Source organism: Manacus candei, unplaced genomic scaffold (genome assembly GCF_025592945.1).
Source record: "Manacus candei isolate 608988 ecotype Guabito, Panama unplaced genomic scaffold, ASM2559294v1 h1tg000119l, whole genome shotgun sequence".
Lineage (NCBI taxonomy): Eukaryota > Metazoa > Chordata > Aves > Passeriformes > Pipridae > Manacus > Manacus candei.
In genome coordinates, this window is record NW_026138167.1 from 2515986 (window position 1) to 2534987 (window position 19002).

Here is a 19002-nt window from a genome sequence, read left to right on the forward strand (position 1 = left end):
TTTCATTTTACTGAAGGGAAAATCTAATTTGCTATTCCCAGGGCTAAAAAGCTGATTATATATGAGTTTGATAATCATGAACAGAAATGATTAATTACTTGGCTGAGACTGTTATTCTTACAGACTTGGTTTAATATGCACAAACAAGATGTGCTCTGATTAGAGCAGAAAGCAGAAATAGCAGCACTAGCACAAATGTCTCTAAAATGCCTCTCCAAACAGGAATGCCACAAGACCCAGACATCAGTGACATCCAGGCCACCCTGATATGCACAGAACACACAGGTAGAGGCTGCTGGCTCAGCACTCACAGACAAGGGCTCCACTTGCACATTTACCCTTAAGATACATTATGCAGAAGTTATGAATTATGTATAATTATAGTCTCCCACTTAATGGCAGGAGTGGCTCTTTTCTTCCCACACAGACCTTGTAAAAGCTGATCTACTTCATCAGGTTTTTATAATGTTGCATTCTTCCCCCTTTTGGATGGCATTGGATAAACTGACTGAAGACTTTATTGTAGAAGACAGGCTGTAAAGAACCTCCTGCCCTCTTCACAAGAATTTCATCTTGGACCCCAACTTACTGTCTAGTTCTATGCACACTCTTGGTTTATGGAGCAAAATTCCACCCATATATTGCAACTCCCTCAGAGCTCTTGAGACTATTCAAAGCATTGCCACCAGCCATGAGGAAGAAGTTCCCTTATCTTCCACCCCCCTTTTTTTCTCCTCAGAGTTTAGATGAGTATTTGTCAGCAATGCAGTAAAATACTGTTAAGCAAGAGCATGAGCTTAACACACAATAACCTATGTTTGTATGTACACTTGCTGCTTAACAAAAAGGAAAAGAAGGAATTCTTCTACTCCTCCTGTTTGAGCAGGCCTGAGGATTTGGTTCACATACTAAAAAAACCAACCAAAAAGCAACCAACCAACCAACCAACCAAACAAACAAAAAGCCAAAAAGCAACAAGATATCCAACAGGAATCCAAATGCCTAGGCAGATGTTCAACCAGATTCCCAGGTATGTGAGAAGTTAGTTTAAACTAAGACCTGCAACCTGGTATAGCAAGAGTAAGGACTCAGCAGCACTTCCCTCTGGCTGTGCAGAAAGGCAGAGCCTTTGCAGAGCACCCAACCCCCTGCCCACAGCTCGGTGCTGAGTTCCACCCGGGCACAGCCCCCACTGCAGCTGTTGAGATCAGGGTACCAGGACAGGGCAGCAACAGGAACACCTCAGGAAGAACTGGAGTGAGGAATCCGTGCAGCAGCTCCCCCTCAGCTGAGATGATGGATCTCTTCCTGCACTCTGGCCCTCCACAGGCCTCAGCTCAGGAGCGACCGTCCCAAACCACGGCTCGTTTTCCTGTGACTTCCCTCCCTGGCTCCCCAGCACAAATCAATAGCTGCAGCAGTGCTGGCTGCCTGAGGGGCTGGGGCCCTGCCATGGAAACCCCTGGGTGGCCATAAAGGGAGCCCAGCACTGGGAGGGGAAGCGGAGGAAGGAACAGAGCTCGTCCAACAGCTCAGCCCCACAAAGCCCGGCCGTGCTCAAGTAGCACTGAAGTAGCCACAGGGCCCCGGAGCAGAGCCTCAGGGGGGTTTTTTCCTTGAGTGAAAAGTTTGCAAATAAAAATTGATTTGGAAGAGTTTCACTGCCTGTACACACAGAGTCCACCCTGCGGGCCCAGATGTGAGCATTTCATTAAACACACAGTAGAGGAGGCTCCCAATAAAGAATAGTTCCACTGATGCCAATTTTTCTTTGGCAAACCTCCAGCAGGAAATAATCCTGTGTCAACTATAGCTCTGTCCTCTGGTACCACACAGGCTCAGACAATGCATCTGTTGGATCCATTTAAATATGTCCAAGTCTGTGTTTCATTGTTTTCAAGCATCAAAGACTGTTTCTGTTATAAATCACAACAAATAATCAATAATTCTGAACAATAACACCACATGATAAAAATGAGGTGCAGCCCTTGCCAGCCATTGAAGGAGATGGTAAAAGATAAAGGAACCAGAGTTACATACCTTACAGTGCATGCCATCTAAATTATTTGTTTACAGACAAGGTGCTAACAACATCTCATTTTAATGGCAAAGATTTTTCTCTAACACCGAATCACAATAGTTAAAGAAACACAGTAAAAATTTACTCTTTATTCCAGAAACAAAGTTAATGTACTGTAACATCTGGGGAGCCAGGGAAACAGCAATGTATTTCCTAAAATACCTGGCACTGCTCCAGTGCTTTATCAGCATCCTGAAAACACAGGCAATTGAAAAAACACCATTATTGCTGCATGATATGAGTTTCAGACAAAGCAAAAAGTTCGACATAATTCCATACAAGTCACATCCAATTTGGATCACTCCATATAATGGCCAAGCAGTTTAGAAGGCTAAATTCTATTTTCAAAACTGTAATACAATATTTGCATGTGCAATCTGTGCAGCAAACTGTGTTCTGTCTCTGGATAATTGACAAGAAAAAGTAAGACGGGCAAACTTTTAAAAATAAACAGTAATTTGGCAGGTGTTTTTAAAAACAACCTGGAAAAGCATCTCCATTTATACTCAGGAATATCTGGAACTCAGAGGTTCTGTATTACTTACTGTTCACTCAGAGGCATGCAGGGTTTTGGACAACTGTCCTCATGTTTATTTTCTGATCCTTCTTGCAGCAGTTCTGGAGGCCTGGAAGTGCTCATCAGACTGGAACACAGTTCAGCTGCAAACATAAATGTTAATATGTTTATCAGAAGCCATAGGGGACTTCTAATCAAAAGGCAACTTGAGTTGCCTTCTGAGGGGCAGCACCACAAAAAACAGTGTTTGGGAGCCAGAATTTTTCTGATGCTACAAATGCCACACTTGAGAGCAGCAGATTGATTGACTAGGCATCAATTTATGACCCTGCCACTCTGGTGCTATGTGGGATATATTTGTGAGGGATGTTCTTAGTCTCCTGACCTCCCACATTGTCAAATCTGTGTCCCATTAACTTGGCTGGGACTGACATTTTCTGTGGGAACCAGATCTGAATTACAATCCTATCCCTCATTCTCTTTGAGCTCTTGAAACTGCTGTTCCCTTGAAGTTTAGGTACCAAAACATCCCCTTTGTTTTCTGCAGTCTTGGTCATGAGTATTCCTTAGCAATGCTGTTAACCCTGTAAACTCTTTTTCTCATTCAGAAATGGCTGACTGATTTTCTGCAGATATAACAACTACTGGAAGAGAGAAATTCAATTTCTCTTTCATATTGTATTTTGTAACCACAGGGCTAAAAATTAATTTGATAAGATCAGCTGATCCTGCATTGAGAGACAGTGCATTGTCTTTTCATCATAACTAGAATTAGCAGAGCTAGGAAAAATTGGTTAGGTCATGACAAGATTGCTACAGCTTTGTGCATGACCTAGAACACTGTAAGCCTGCCCATATGAGATGAGACAGATATGAACCCTCCAGTTACCCAATGTCTTTGTTGAGGGCAGCCAGCCAAAGAGAATTTTTTTGTAATAAAATAATTCCTGAAAGAGGAAGATTCAGCAATGCTGTAATGTCTTTTAATAATAACTTACTCCCTTACAGAACTCAGTCTTAAGCAGGACCAGGGAAAAGTTCACTGGAAGGTCCAATTGCTACAAGAACTAAAAAGCCAATGTAAGTTAAGAGCATGATTGTTGTAGCACAGTAATGCTGAGGGGTTTGTACAGTGCACTGGTATGGAATGGAAAAGGAAGGTGGATGAAGCCTAAAAGGAAAACAGGAGTAGTGTTTACACCAAGCAAGCAGTAAAATCAGTACCCAGAACTCCACTTTCCTCTCACATGCTCAAGACCTTCACTGAATATGTCGAGCACAAGATGTGGCCCAGGGTGTTTTCCACCCACTGGTGGATACCTGGGAACTACAAGTGGGGGTGAGTAATGGGGAAGAAACTCAGAACCATCTCCCCTTCCTCTGTGCCTTGTCCACCTGTAGCACAAGGGCCTTTTGCTGCCTCTCAGCCCAGTGAGGTCTTGAGATACTGTCCAAGGAAGGGAGGGAGGGAGTGGTGGTGACTCTGGTAAAGTCAAATGACAGCAATGTGACTCAAGGTAGCAGAGATAATTCAGACTTCATGAAGCCCATGAGCTGCCCACAACCCCAGGCTCCACGGTACCCAAAAGCTACCCTTTGTGCAGATCCAAGTTAACAAACCAAACTCTGCAGTTTGAGTACTAAAGGAGAGACTGAAGAATCCAAACAATTGGAACAAACTGAAGGTATGTCCCAGCGTTGTCAAACTCAGTTGGTAAACAGAAAAGAAAAGGCCTGAGTACAAACACAAACCAGAAGTTAATCAGCTCAGTATCAGAACAGCAGGAGTGATCTAGGGAGCTCACAGGATTCACAAATTAAAGATAAAAACAGAGGACTGCACTAGATTTTGAAAAGCATAAAGTTATAATGATACAGAGGAGATACAAGAACCCCAAAGAAATTATCGATCTTTTCAGGAACACCTAAATAGGTGTTAGTCAAGCAGAGGAAAGAAAACTTCTCCAACTATAAAGTTAAACTTGCCATAAATATAAAGTCAGAATTACAATCCACTTGTTTATTATGACCAAAGACACCTCCTATTAGGGCTGGTAGAACACCAGAACCAGCTACACAAAGATGCTACAGGATCTCTTGGCCTGGACATTTTAACAGAGCAAAGAAACCCAGGAGCCATCCTACAGTAGCCAGTGAGAGTAACAAGACAGGCTCAGTCAAGAGCCCAAAGCTCCAGAGAGGTTTGCATCAATGAAGCAGATCCAAGATGCAGCCAGGAATCCAATCCACAGGTCAGGATGACACCCAGTGAAGGGTCAGACACAGTCTAGTGGTTTCTACAGCAGGTCCATGTACAAAGAAGGTTCAAAGCCAGAACAGGAATTTGGGCTACAAATTATAGTGTCACTCACAGAGCCCACAGCTCCAGAGTGACAGTCCCCAGGCCAGCTTACACAGGGGCTACAGGCCCAGGCTGAGCTTATATGGGCCATGTGGGCAGAGGGTGTGGGTGAAGGCCCCTGGTGGGGGTGGTCAGGGCCATAAAGGGCTGTCAGAGCACTCAGAACCATCACAGCCTGATAATCCTGAAGTAATAATGAGAGTGCTGAGTTTTGCTTAATGTTATTCATCAAGGGTAACTTTGACTCATTCCAAATGTCATTTTATAAATATGTGTCTTAAACACAACTTTTAAAACTCTCTAATTTAATTATTAGCATAGTCCTGTCACACACACAGCATCTAGTTTATGTGCTTGGGTATGACTTGTGCTGCATTTTAATGTGCCTGTTCTGAGACAGTGATTTCAAATGCATTTGAAAGGACTGATGAGAGAACTGTTTATAACATACTTCACTGAAGGCACCCCCACAAACACTTGGCTAAGCTCTAGTTCACCCAAAACATCAGCAGATATGCCAGTGCTGCTCTCATCCACAGGATATTTTAAGTACCAGAATGCTAAAGTAATTTCAATACAAGGATTAACAGAGGGCTATGAACAAGTATGACATCATTTATGGATAGTTTGTGTGGATGCTTCATGACAGTTTTTGGAGACTAACATCTGCCTCTTGAGATGGGGGGAAAAAAACATCCCCAACATCACTGGCAAACCACCAGAGAACATCCCTGATCCCCCTAAAACTCCGGGGTTTAGTAATTAGATGTAAAGATAAAGTGTTAGAATAGATGGGATGGAAGGAAGTCAGGTGTCCAATTGAATGTCTCAATTTTAAAATGTTCCCTGAACACAAATAAACCTTAGAAATGTGGTGGGGGTTTTTTTTGATGTTATTTTCCACTCAATCAGAGTGAATCATAAACATCACCTGTCACAGCTGGTAACTGCAACTGGAGTCTGATTTACTCTCAGGAGATCATTATGCCACACAGATACTAATATCTCAAACTCCAAAGCTATGACTGCTAAAATCAGTCTAATTATACTCCAGGAAACCAGTGGAAGACTGAATAGAAAAGAAAGACCAAAGCTTCTGTAGCAATGCTAAAGAAGCTTTGGGTCTTATGAATACACTGATGTAAATGCTTTCAGATTCAGCTATAATGTTACTATAATTTTTTTTTCAAGGGAAGTGCACCTATCTGCAAATTTGTACAAGCTGAAATACTGTAAAGGAACCAGGAAGTTATACTTCTGTTCTCTATATCCACTCTGCTGAAGCAAAAATACAGACATTTCTCATTACTGAAATAACAAAAGCTGGATCCTCACATGACAGATTGACAGAATACTTGCTAATTATTGTGATAGTTTTATCATGGATTCTTACTGTGGATTGCAGGTAAGTGCTCAGACCACCTCACAGGGGAAAGAAGAGCTGGTTTGTGCCCCGAAGCAAGTCACTGGCTGGGTACAAAGGGACACAGTAAATGTGTCCACACACAGTTTTGTTGGGAGTAGCACGACATAAAAATGGTACAGGGGATCCTGGTCTTGCCATTGCATCCATACTGGAGTAAAATTTGGTTCTGTTTGATTTGGGAGGTATTTCTGCAGGCATTTTGCTGAATCTCTTTGCAGAGATGTCAAAGTAGCTGTTTGCAGCACAGAGGTTTAACCAGCCTTCCTGTGAACTGAGAGGAAACAGGAGAGCAGAGGAATGACAAGGGCAGGAGAGACTGGAATTGTGGCCTTGCACTTTTCTGTGTGAGAGAACACACAGGCTGGGAGAAGGTTTAAAAGGGAAGGCAGGAAAAGCTAAGGCAATCAAGGATAGCCATGGAGTAGAGGAAGTTTCTTTTGAAGCAATATTGCAGCCAGAAAATAGGATAATACAGCACAAAGGGAAGAATGAAATTTATGGATATTTTTAAGGAAGTTAAAGTTGTATGCCAAATAGGGAAAACCACATTGTTGGAAGCTTATCATCATGGTAGTAAAAGCCCAGGGAAAAAACCCAAAAACCAAAACAAGCCCCAAACTGCTCTTTATGCAAAGTGTTATGGCTGTTCATAGGTAACTTGTATCTGCAAAACTACCTCTAAAGCACAAGAAATACTTCAGTTATCTCTTCTTTTTATAGGAGTCAGGATCGTATCTCTTTAGTAACAATATGATAACAGTAACTCATTTGTAAAACTGGTATATTGGCAAGTGTTGGCAAGTTACAAAGCAAACCCTGTATAGTCTCTGTTTTAATTAACAACACTTGTTCCTTTGCTAAAGCTGGTGCAGCTTTGAGTGACTATTACTATAATGATGTTAACATTGTGATGCTTTGAACACTGTAGGGTGGGTGTACAAGGTAACCTAGTTAGTTTTTGTAACTACAGACTTAAGGTTAATTTGTTGCAGCAAAATTACTCTGGAAAGCAAAACCAGCTGTAGACGGAGACAGGTCTTTAAGCTGGTTACAAGTAAAAATATATACTAATGGCTGTACTTCAGCTAAATCAGATTAAATTACTTTAATTGCATGATTTTTAACTGCTGCAGTTTTACAGATAGAGGCCCCAGTATGTATGACACTAATTCATGTCAGGGATTTCTGTAGGTGTAACTATTTCTCATGCTGGTATCAATATATGGAAATATGCTGGTATCATATGGAAACCACTTACATAATCTAACAGTGGTAGAACAGTTCAGAGAGGTGTAAGGAAAGCCCTGAGCCTCCTTTGCTTTGCAGCCCATTTGTTGCTGGTGTTGTGTCCTGGCTGTGTCAGGAGCAGTGTGGCAGCAGGACCAGGGAGGGGATCCTTCCCCTGTGCTGAGCACTGGTGAGGCCACCCCTGGAGTGCTGTGCCCAGCTCTGGGCCCCTCAGCTCAGGAAGGACATGGAGGGGCTGGAGTAGGTGCAGAGATGGGAACAGAGCTGAGGAAGGGTCTGGAGCACAAGTGCTGTGAGGAGAGGCTGAGGGAGCTGGGGCTGTTCAGCCTGGAGGAGGCTCAGGGGAGACCTCCTCACTTTCTGCAACTCCCTGACAGGAGGGGGGAGCCAGGTGGGAGTCTCTTTTCCAAGGCAACCAGCGATAGGATGAGAGGAAACGGCCTCAATTTGTGCCAGAGAAGGTTCAGGTTGGACATGAGGAAGAGTTTCTTCACAGAAAGGGTGAGCAGACATTGGTAAGGGGCTGCCCAGGGGGGTGGTGGAGTCACCGACCCTGGAGGTGCTTAATGAAGCGCTGGTCCGGGTGACAAGGTGGTGTTCGGTTACAGGTTGGACTCGATGATCCCAGAGGTCTTTTCCAACCTGACTGATCCCGTTACTTGTAAACGCTTCGTACGGCACAACCCGCGGGCGCGGCGGTGCTGTGCCCGTGTGTATTTGTCACCCTGTGCCCGGGGGGCTCAGCGCTGCCCGAGGGGCCGGGCGGGCTCATCCTCCTCCTCGCGGGGCTGCTCCGGCCTTCCTCCTCCTCATCCTCCTCCTCCTCCTCCCCGAGGAGCCGCCGTCTCCCGGTGCCGGGCGGGCGGAGCGGGAGCGGCGCTGCCTCCTCGGCCGGGTGCGGGTGGCGGCCGGCGGAGGTGCCTGTCCCTCACGCACAGGTAGGCGCTGAGGCGGGCTCTGCTCCCCGCCGGTCCCGGCTCTGCCCCCCGCCGGTCCCGGCTCTGCCCCGCGGTCCCGGCTCTGCCCCCGGCCGGTCCCGGCTCTGCCCCGCGGTCCCGGCTCCGTCCCTCGCTCCCTCAGCGCCGGGCGGGCGGGCGGAGGGCGCGATCGGCCCGCAGTGATGACGCGCTTCCTGCCCTCCCCGCGGGGGTCTGCGCCGAGCCCGCTCCGCGCCGGCTGCGGGAGCGGCGGGGCCGCGGCGGCGACGGGCGAGCGGGGCGAAGGAGGGGAGGAGGCGGGAGAGCGGCGGGGCTCGGGCGCCCCGCGGTGCCGCAGTAACGCCGTGCCCGGTAGGAGCCCGCGGGGACCCTCGCCCTGCCCCGCCGGTGCACAGCGCACGGAGCGTGCGGTCCTGCCCGGCACCGGGAGGGGGAACACTCGGCGCGGGCTGAGCGGCGGCTGCTGCGGGGCCGGGGGATGCGGGCACCTCTCCGAGGGTGCGGGGCTCGGGGTGCGGGCAGCGCTCGGTGCTGCGGGGCTCGGGGGATGCGGGCACGTCTCGGAGGGTGCGGGCAGCGCTCGGAACCGCGGGGCTCCGGGGCTCGGGGTGCGGGCAGCGCTCGGCGCTGCGGGGCTCGGGCACCGCTCGGAGGCTGCGGGCAGCGCTCGGGGTGCGGGGCTCGGGGTGCGGGCACAGCGCGCCTCGGGGAGCTGCAGCCCCGGTGCCCCCGCGCAGCCTCGCCCGGGGCAGCGCTGCCCGACCAACAAGTTGCCGGTCCCAGGGAGCGCAGCTCGGCCGGGGCTGTGCGGGAGCCGTGCGGGGAGCGACCCCGGCTCACCGACCCTTCGCCACGAGCGGGGCCGGGTTGGGATGCGAGGGATCCCGCGGTCCCCCGGCGTTTCCCCCGTGCCGTGCAGGGCTGGGATGGATGGAGGGAGGTGCCGGGCTGGCCGCTCCCTTCGCGTGGCCGGGCCGGGGTGGGTTTGCCGGGGCTGTTCGCTGTCGGGCTCTGCTGGCGACCGCGATTCATAAAAAAACCCTTTTCGCAATACGCTGTGAAGCGACGACCTCCCAAGGACGATCGCGACGCGTCTGCATACGCGTGGATCCGTATTATCCATCTCCCTGTGTCTGCATCTCCCCGCCGGGCCGGCAGCGGGTCTGGGGCGGTCCCGCGGGGTCACCCCGGAGGGAGGGGAGGGAGGGCAGGGAGGGAGGGAGGGAGGGAGGGCAGGACGCGGCCCCTGCGCAGCAAACACGGGGTGGGTGGGCGGCCGAGCGGCTCCGGAGCCTGCACCGGTCCAGGGGCTCCGTGCCCAGGACTGAGCAAAGCGCAGCCTGTCCGGTGCTTGCAGAGGGTCTGTCCGTGCCGTGTCCCGACCCCTCTTTCCCCCGTGCCCCCCCGCAGCTGTCTGGGCTGCAGGACAGCCTTGCTTTGGGGTGTCTGTGGGGCCCCGGTGCGGTGCCGCTGCCTGGGAACACCTGGTGGGAACGGGGGCCTCTGCTGGCTTTGTGCTCACCTTGCGTGGCGCTTTTGTTCTGCTGACCTGCCATTTCAGGGGTTTTTTTAGGCTTTACTTCTTGTGTGTTAAAATGCTGCTGCGATGCCTGGTCAGAAAGATTGTGGGAGTGTTCATTGATTGAAAAAAACCCTCTTGTTGGATTAAACAGTTGACCACTTCCCTCCAAATCTTTTTAAAGTTTGTTTTGCAGACCTGTATTTCAGAGCCAAGTTTGAGCCATATTAAATTTCAAGCCAGAAAGCCACTCCTGAGTTTGGAAGTACATTACTTAAAGGCGCTGGGGAGTTCTGCATCATCAGAAGAGCCCAGTAGCTATGGAACAATGTCCTTATGATATAAAAACAAAGAATGCATTTCTGAGGTTGCTCTTGCTTACGTAAAACAACACTTATTTATATGTGTGTTGCAAGTATGAGTGCAAGCTGCCGGTGTTAGTTATAAATACCTTACAAATTGTGGTATATGGAAAGCTTTTGTATCTGTTTGAGGTAATGGTAAGCCATTCTTCCAACAGAACAGCTGTTAGCTAAGTTTGCTGTGAGTTAAGTTGGATGAACTACCTTTTCTGCTTTAATTTTCAAAACATGACATTTTCAAGGGAGAATGAAGGTTACCAAACAGCTGAGGAGGGATGGGGGTGTCTCTTGCCTCTTGAAAGTACATTTCATTTGAGCTTCATAATGCTTCACCTGACTCACTGGTCACTGCAGAACTAAAGGGTTAACTGGAATTCTGGCTTATCTATTGATAACAAAATTATTGAGCTTAAGTAAGATAAGAATAGTTCTTGTTTCTGGTTGCCAGTCTAAGTGTCTGTATTAACTACTGCAAACTCAGGCAATGTTCAAGTTCCGAATCTCAGCACAAAACTAGATGAAGACTACAGCAATTTCATATAGGATACCCATTAATTTCACCATTCAAATTACAGCAGTTTACCCTGAATAATTGTCCTGTGTGTTCTTCGAGTAACATCTGTTGCATGATATCATGTAATGGAATGTAGTACAGCCTAATTTAAGTTGATTTGAAACGTTGCCATTGCACTGTAGTAGTGCCTGAGAGGGCGAGAGGGTTTGTGGTGTGCTCGTGTGATGAATAGATTGGTTACGAGTGGATGATGTTGGGAAAGATGAACTTGCATTTGAACTGCAAAGGATTAAGTAATTTTACTCTGAGCTTGGTTTGTTGTACAGTTTTGCTCAGACTCCTTTCATCATTTGCCAGCTAATCTAATCACTGAATTCTACTTACATTAGGAAATGCATCTATGGTTATAAATATAACTGAATAGTACAAAACACCACTACAGTAGATTCAAGTCTTATTTTGGAGTGGGAGGAGAAGGCTCGAAAGAGCTGTCTGGCTGTGGCATAGCTTGAGCTGCACAGTCTTCATGATGATTTAGAATTTCTGCTGTGAAAACCTTCTCTTATTTGGTATTGTTTCTCCAAAGATTTGACTCCACATAGCAGGGGTGTTCTGAGGCATTAGTGTTTGGATTGTGTCACTCTATATGCTTACCTATATAATGTATATCTATTAAATTTGTGCAAATGCAAAGTCTAGGTGACTTGCAAAAATGACAGTGCCTAATTAGTCCCCACATGTAGACAGTAATGCAAACATCCACCTCCATTCCTTCTTGTGGCACTGCAGTGTCAGATAACTGGGATGTCGGTGTTTTATGTTCCTGAAATGTGAGCTGAAGCATCCCTCCAGTCCATAATTTTAGCATTTTAGTTCCGAAAACACCACTTTGAGGTAATTCTCAGCTCCCAGTCCTATCTGACCCTCAGAGATAGTTGGTAAACTGCCAAATGTGTGGACATCTTGATTGTTTTTTTTTAATATGCAGAATATCTTGCTAAGAAACCTTTCTCAGATGCTGCCTTTGCACCAGGCCATAATTAGGAAAGAAGTGTGAATGTGTTTACAGACCACTGTATCCAGCTTTCAGAAATTCTTTTCTTTTCCCAGCCTTTGAATCTTTAAGAGGTTTGGCAAGTCTGCTTATGCATGTTTCTGCAGACAATAGAATGCTGATGCAAATTGAGAACAGCAAGCAGAATGGTTGGGTGTTGTTGCAAATGGGGGGAGGATGTCTTAATAAGGGATTATTGCTTTTCATTTGTTTGCATTTGGATTGTAGTGTGAGTTGGGACAAATGTTACTGGGATGGAGCTGGAAATTGCAGTTTCAGATTGTCCTGTCTGTTGGTACCTGAAGGAAAATGCAGATTTTTACCTCTGGGCTTCTGCTTTTGACCACATATGATTCTAAGAATATAAATTAAATTGACCTGAAGAATTTTTGGGGACAAGGGAGGTACAAATGATAAAGCAGAGGTTTTTTTTTTCAGAGCAGTTTGGCTTCCAAGTTCCAGAGGCTATATTAAGCAGAATAATCTAGGCTTTTGCAACTCCGTGGATGAGATTATGATTGTGGACATCATGTCGTGCCTTAAGCTCTTGTGTGCTTTATTTTTATTGTGATTAAACAATCCATTCCTTTTCAAGCAGAATGCCTTGAAAAATAGCCCAAGCTCCTTAGATGTGTCAGGCTGACCCCCGGGGTGCTGTGGAACCCTGTGTCTGATCAGAGTTGGGAGAATCAGGACCTTTTGTCTCTGGGCGCAGGGAAGTCGTGCCTTTGGAGTGAGACCGATGGGCTTGGGGATGAGAAGGTGGGGAGGAGCCTGTGGGTAGTTCTGACACCAGACCTGTGAGTGTGCACAATGAATTTTCAAGGTTTCTGTCCCTGCTAATGCTGCTGAAAACCCATTTCACAGCAGTGTCAGAGAACCATTTCCCTGGCTGTGCTGTGTGCACATCTGCTTATCTTGGAGTTGAGTTTGAATTAGCCTGCATACTTGAGGCAATTGTGATAACATTTTGATATTTTCCACTTCCAGTTGCAAGCTGGGATTTCATCCCCAGAGATCCACCCCCTCGATTCTCAAAGCTCCGGCGCCTTTTTACTCTCAAGCGTCTCCAAAAGGCTGGAAAATGCACTGACTGACTCCACAAGGTGAGGGTGACTACACAACAGTAAGTCTTGTCTTAAAATATCTTTACAGTATTGCAGTGCTGACTGACTTGTAGTCCCTTGACTTGGCAGCAACCAGCTGAATTTCTGCCAAACTGGGTCGGGCTGGCACTTGAAGCTGCCTTCCTTTCATTCTCAGTGGGTAGCTCATCTTTCTGTGTTTGGGCAGCAGGGAGAAAGTGTGAGCTGAAGGGAATTGGAAATGAACCTTGTGTCTTTCTGGCAACTTTGCTAAGGCTGAGATTTCTTATTTCTGTGAAAAAGTGACATATAACCCAGGAGTAAGCAGGAGGCTCTCAGTCTTCTAAATCACAGCAAATAACAATTGAGGTGATAAAGAACCAATGGTACTACATGGACTGATGACTTTTTCGAGCTGAATAACAATTTACATTTGTCAGCTGTGGTAGAGATTTGTTGCTCTAGTGTATCAAAGTGTTTAGTGCTTTGCTGAAGCATTTGGTGTGGTGTGAGAACCTCTTTAGCAGTGGTATTGTCTTCAGGTCTTCAGAGTTTTGTGATGCCTTTCTTATTACATATTCTTGTTTGTTTTCTTATAGTGATCTCTCTCTACCTTTCTTGGGAGCTGGTATATGTAATGTGGCAAATAACCCTTTGTCTCAACTACCTCAAGTCCAGCTTGTACTATGGTTATAGTGGTGCTATGTACTAGTGGGAAAGTACTGATTTTTCTGGAATGGGAGATTTAAAGTTTGTGTTTAGATGCCATAAATATAAGCATAAAACAGTTCCAAAACTTGCTGGCTTGAATTTGTGCATCTGGAAACATTAATTGGTCTTGAAGTAATTTATGGCAAGTACCTTTTACCTTTGTTCAGTTTAAATGTGCCAAGTGCTGTGTAACAAACTGTGAGGTGGGACTTGGCAGAAAAAAATGGAAGCAGGGAAGGCAGGTCAGCAGTGTCTGACAGAAGTGATGGTGCCTGTTGAAGACAAGACCTGTGGTAACCTAGAGGGAGGGATTGTGTCAGGAATGTGATGGTGACTGAGGGACATAATCCTTAGACATGATAAAAATGTTTAGATACCAGGACAGAATCAAAATTTAGCAATGAGCCTATAAATGAGATCAGGAAGCCCAAACTGAATTCCTGTAGCTTGCAAGTTCTGTAACTCCTGTTATTTCTTGTTTTTTGTAATTCTTGTAGTTCTCTCCCATTTTTGACTGAAAGATTTTCTTAGATGAATTTTTGTTGTGGTATAAAGAAACATCTGTTGACAAGGGATTGTCTGAACTCTCTGGGGAAAGGATCAAGTGGGAGCCACTACTGCACAGCTGGAATCAGGGGCAAGCAGGAGGAACCAGTGGCACATCTCCTGGGTCAGGGTATCACTCAAGGCCCTGCTACAGGGAGGAACAGATAAATGTCCAGCTTCAGTTTAAAAAAGCAAAGGCTGTGGGAACTGAGGTCAGTCTGTTGTGATGTTTAAAGTACTCCTTGGAAATGTTTTGTGCAACAGCTGAGGATTTACAGACCCCAAGCAAGAACCCAAGATCCTGTAGTGTGTACCAAACCTGAAAAATACTTGGGTTTTTTAATTTACAGAAAATTCTGTGGCTGCGTTTGCAGTTGTGAGTGAGGTCTGGATCAGCCTGGTTGGTGCTGGATTAGGCTGTTCACTGCACTCTGAGAGATGTTACTGAAACCTCTGAAGAAGGGATAGTTAATTTGCTTGGTGAGGTTGGACAGAGCAGACTGGATTAAACACCGAACAAATCCAGACATGGAACCAAGGGGGGTTCCAGTGGATCTGATGAGTCTTGTCTGAGGCCTGTGTGTGTGGAGGAGATGGATGTGTAAGGGGTCAGTTCAAAGGGTTCACAGGTGCTGTATGAGTGAGGGGAATTTGGTTCTCTCTCTGTCTTTGGAGAGCCAAGAAAGCAAAGGCCAGGCTGAAAAAGCCAAACCTTTCGTGGAGCAGGAAGGCAGTCTGTTAGTGGTGCTACCTGCATCCATGGCTGTGGGACACCTAAAACTTTGCCCCTCTCCTTTTATACCCTGCCTGTTGTTTTGCTCAGAATGGCCACCAGAACAAGCAGATCCTTAACTGTTATAGGGAGCTGTCCCACTGCTGTGGGGCTGTTCCTGGAAGGAAACGGTCCAGTCTTGAAAAACCCCCTTACAGCAGTCACAGCAAACCCTCCAACACCAACACAAACCCTTCCAGTACCATGGGAAATAATAACTGGAAACTTGATGGGCTTGAGGAAGAGACCAGTTGTGGTCAGTAGGTGACCACCTAGTTGCAAGTACATTTAGAAAGCCCAAGTGTGCAAATTTCTTGGTAGTATTTTTGAGGGGGGAAGGAGAGAGTATCACTTTTGCTGTCCTAACAACTGCTTTGCTGCTGCCTGGTTTGCAGCAAGGCCCATCCATCCCAACAGCTGATGGAAGCCTGAGCTCTAGTGCAAATATTTAATGGTTGAAATTGCTCTATGAGAAGATTTAAGGAAGTGTTACTTGTTCTCAGGTGACTTCTCTTTGAAAAGTGCTCTTAAAGTTCTAGTTCTTTACTTCTTGCATACTTCCTGAAAGCAAAGGCTTTCAGCGGCCTGTTTGTATTAATTGCTGTGGTGGTCCAGGTGCCAACCAGATTTTAATCCATTCTGCCTAACAAAAAAAGCAAGAAATAGTAAATAAGAAACAATGGGATTTAAGTTTCACAAGGCACTTGCTTTTCTGTAAGAAATCCCACAAGACAAAGCATTCAAATATTGGGAGGGGCCTGGGCAGAGAATGTGTTCTGAAAGTTTTCGTGTCAGAACTTCAGCTGACTTTATAAGAGCACCCCCAAGGGAATGGCAGGGTTTTGGTGGCAAAGACAGGAGGCAGAAAAATACCTTGACTGTGGTACAAGTGTGTGGTTAAGGTAAACTGCTTATGCAGCAGTTGCTGGAGTTTGTTTAACACAGATAAAGGGAGTGTGCCATGAATTAGAAGGGTAGAGGTGCCCTGGGGATCCAAGCAGGCCACTGTAAGGCCAGGCTGTGAGAGTGACTGGGTAATGACTTGAATATCTGTGCAGGAACAGTGTGTTCCTGCCTAATGCCATTATCATTCCTTTTCAAACATGAATTGCAGTTTGAAGCGTTACAAATGCCATCTGCCTGTGAGGGCAAAAAAAAAACCCTGTTATTTTTTGTTGAAAACTAAAACCAAAACACTGTGTTCTGTGTGGATCTTCATACAGTCAACCATTGCATTAATTTCTCTGGAATAGCGTTGCCAGCCTGCCAGGTTTTCATTTAAGGCAGTGATTTCTGAAGATTCTTTTTATCTCACACCCTTATCAGTAAAAGCTTTGTGAGCACACACTCCCAAACTATGTATATTGTTTATAAATTATACACATATACTGCTGCACTAATGTAGGACATACACAAGAAATAGAAATTAAGAAAGAACTGTAGAAAATTTGTTTTATTTTTTTAACACCACCCTTTTTCTCTCTCATTAAGGAATCGTTCAGTGAGAGCTCTGTGATTGAATATGCCTCACTATTTTTTTAAATGTTGGTTTATCACTTGGATACAGCCACTGAGGAGCTGGTTCTAAGTTCAGTTTATTTCAATACTTTGTTTTAATGGCCACAGATCCTCCAAGGGGGAGAAGTGCATTGTTGGTTGTGCTTACTAAATCATGAGACTAATTTTCCACTCTCATGCACTAACTATGAAAAGGCTTTTCTTGGAATTCATCTAATAAATTTCCATCTTCCCTGATGTCAATCAGTTGCTCTTACAGGCTAAAGGGAAGATGTTGCTTTCTTCTCTTCTCCTGAAACTCTTCTTTTGGAAGATTTTTTTAAAAAAAAATATTTTAAAGGTTAGAAAAATATGTACAGCTTTCAGAGGTTTTTATAGGTGAAGTTTAATTTTCACCAACAAAATCACCCAGCAGTGGAAACATTTCCAAGTATCAGTTTTCCAAACAGTCTCTGTAGAACGAGTTTCTTTTGAAAAACAATTACTTTTGTGCTTCACTGTTAAAACATCAGCTTCACCTTGTGTATTTATTTGAAAATATCTGGTAGCTACCATACTACTGACAGCCAGCTGTCATCACAGAAAAGATCAGCAAATTTTGAACAGTTGTGTTAGTGGAAAAAACACATAATGGGTTAACTCTGATGACTCCTTTAAGCACTTTGCCACAAGGTAACTAGCAGAACTCAGTGTGGGAATATGAATTTAATGCTCACTCCCCATCTCGTTACAAGGTATTGTAAAGGTGCTACTATTTAAAGGTCTTATTTTTGTAAAATTATATAATCCATGACGTCCTGCAGCGCTTTGGGCTCCAGTGTTGCTGCATCAGTTTGCCTGTGAATGATACAGTGGAAGAATTTCATGTGGTGATGGAGGGGCTGCTTTAACTGGAATAGAAAAATAAAAGGATTGCAGGGTGGAGTTTCCAGATAGAACCACAGGAGTGTACACTTGCAGAGTTTCCCCATAAAACATTGTTTCTATCAAAGAAGTAATTTACTGTTGAGAATATGTGGAGTCTACTCAGATACATCTTTCCTGTAGCTATTCAGAGGAGTTCCCAGTTCATCACTGAAACAATGCAGCATTTACTGGAAGCTGAGACTTGTTAGAAACATCTGTGCATCCAGCCAGCAGCACAGCAAACCTCCCACGGTCCATAAGCTGTTCTAATACTCATTTCTTCAAATCTTCAGCTGTTTTCTATGAGTCTTCCAGCAGGATTTGCTGACAAAGGAATGGCATATTGTTTTCCATGTGTTATTTCAGCCATATTTTACTGCAGCAGGAAGCCCAAACCCTTCTCTGATGGTTTATGCCTTTGTGTCTTTTCCTATAAAGTAAGGAACCTTAAAAGAGGCTTTTATTTGCCATGGCTTAAAACCAATGGTGAAGAAATTGTAGAGATTCTTCCTCACCTTCTGGGTTCCTAATTTTTAAATGTCTTGCTAATCATGACAGCTTCATGTTATCATTATCTAATATGTCGAGGTGCAGTGTGCACTTAGGGGGAGGCTCATCATTAATGGTGACAGATATAAATCCATATCTCAAATAGTCATCTTCATAATTTCACTTTATTTTTTCTTTGGCCGACTTTTTGTCAGATCTGATTAGATTGTTGATTTTGCCTCATAATGTGTGTGACAGGGAGCTTGTACTGGGAATAGGAAGGGAGTTGTTGCACATGGATTTTGAAGCAAAAGCAAGATCTGTCATGGCATCTGTGTATCTCCCATAATAACACTTCAGAGTCTGTAGAATCAGAGGTGATTTTAACAAGAGTGCTATTGTAGAGAGCCCTAAACCATTGGTGCATTTCCCTGGTTAAAATTCCTTGTCTTCCCTTGCCTCACGTTATGATACTTTAAAATAGGGTATTGTGACAGCATGCAAATTTTTAGAGGCATGTCTTTGTGCACTGTGGCCTTTGGTCCTGCCAATTAAACTTTTAGAAATAAGCATTCCTAAATAATTGGAGTTTGGTTTGGTTTTTGGTTTGGTTTGGTTTTTTTCCACCTGGAGCTTGTAAGAAGGGACAGCAATTCTTGCAGTTTGTTTGGCAGCCAACACAGTGTAGTTCTCATCCTGCCTCAGGCTGCAGCAGATAAATTCCATGTACCTGCTAAACATCTGCTATCAGGCACCAGTTCTGCCTTGGTACCCACCCAAAAAGAGTATCTGTTCATGTACAGCTCATCTCTCTGTGGCTGCCCTGTGAGTTGGAAGGACTGAAGTACAATTTTAGCCCCTGAAGAAGATGCAAAAGCAAGGTGGGATTGCAGATAATGGTCCTCGGGGTAAAAAGGATAAAACTGGGAGTTGGTTTTTGAAATTTGTTTACAAG

The 19002-nt window shown here is 45.3% G+C and overlaps 2 protein-coding genes across 7 annotated transcripts in view; one reads left to right on the forward strand and one right to left on the reverse strand.

Moving 5' to 3' along the window:
- The window catches only part of LOC127462044 (C2 calcium-dependent domain-containing protein 4C-like), a 28875-nt gene extending 20665 nt beyond the window's left edge, over positions 1-8210 (reverse strand). Inside the window, exons 1-2 of the mRNA XM_051770334.1 lie at positions 7644-8210; positions 2626-2740 (exon numbers count right to left, since the gene is read on the reverse strand). Coding sequence (XP_051626294.1) covers positions 2626-2740; positions 7644-7716 — 188 coding nt within the window. The 5' untranslated portion in view covers positions 7717-8210. The remainder of the gene's footprint in view (positions 1-2625; positions 2741-7643) is intronic.
- Positions 8211-8424: 214 nt separating this feature from the next.
- Positions 8425-19002, forward strand: part of TLN2 (talin 2) — a 157167-nt gene continuing 146589 nt past the window's right edge. For 2 of the 6 annotated variants that reach the window (XM_051770459.1, XM_051770458.1), the window contains exons 1-2: positions 8799-8922; positions 13011-13126. The gene's annotated coding sequence lies outside the window, so the exon portion shown is untranslated. Of the gene's footprint in view, positions 8572-8798; positions 8923-10438; positions 10458-12780; positions 13127-19002 lie in introns of those variants that run through there. The other 4 variants (XM_051770456.1, XM_051770454.1, XM_051770457.1 and 1 more) reach the window with 4 other exon arrangements.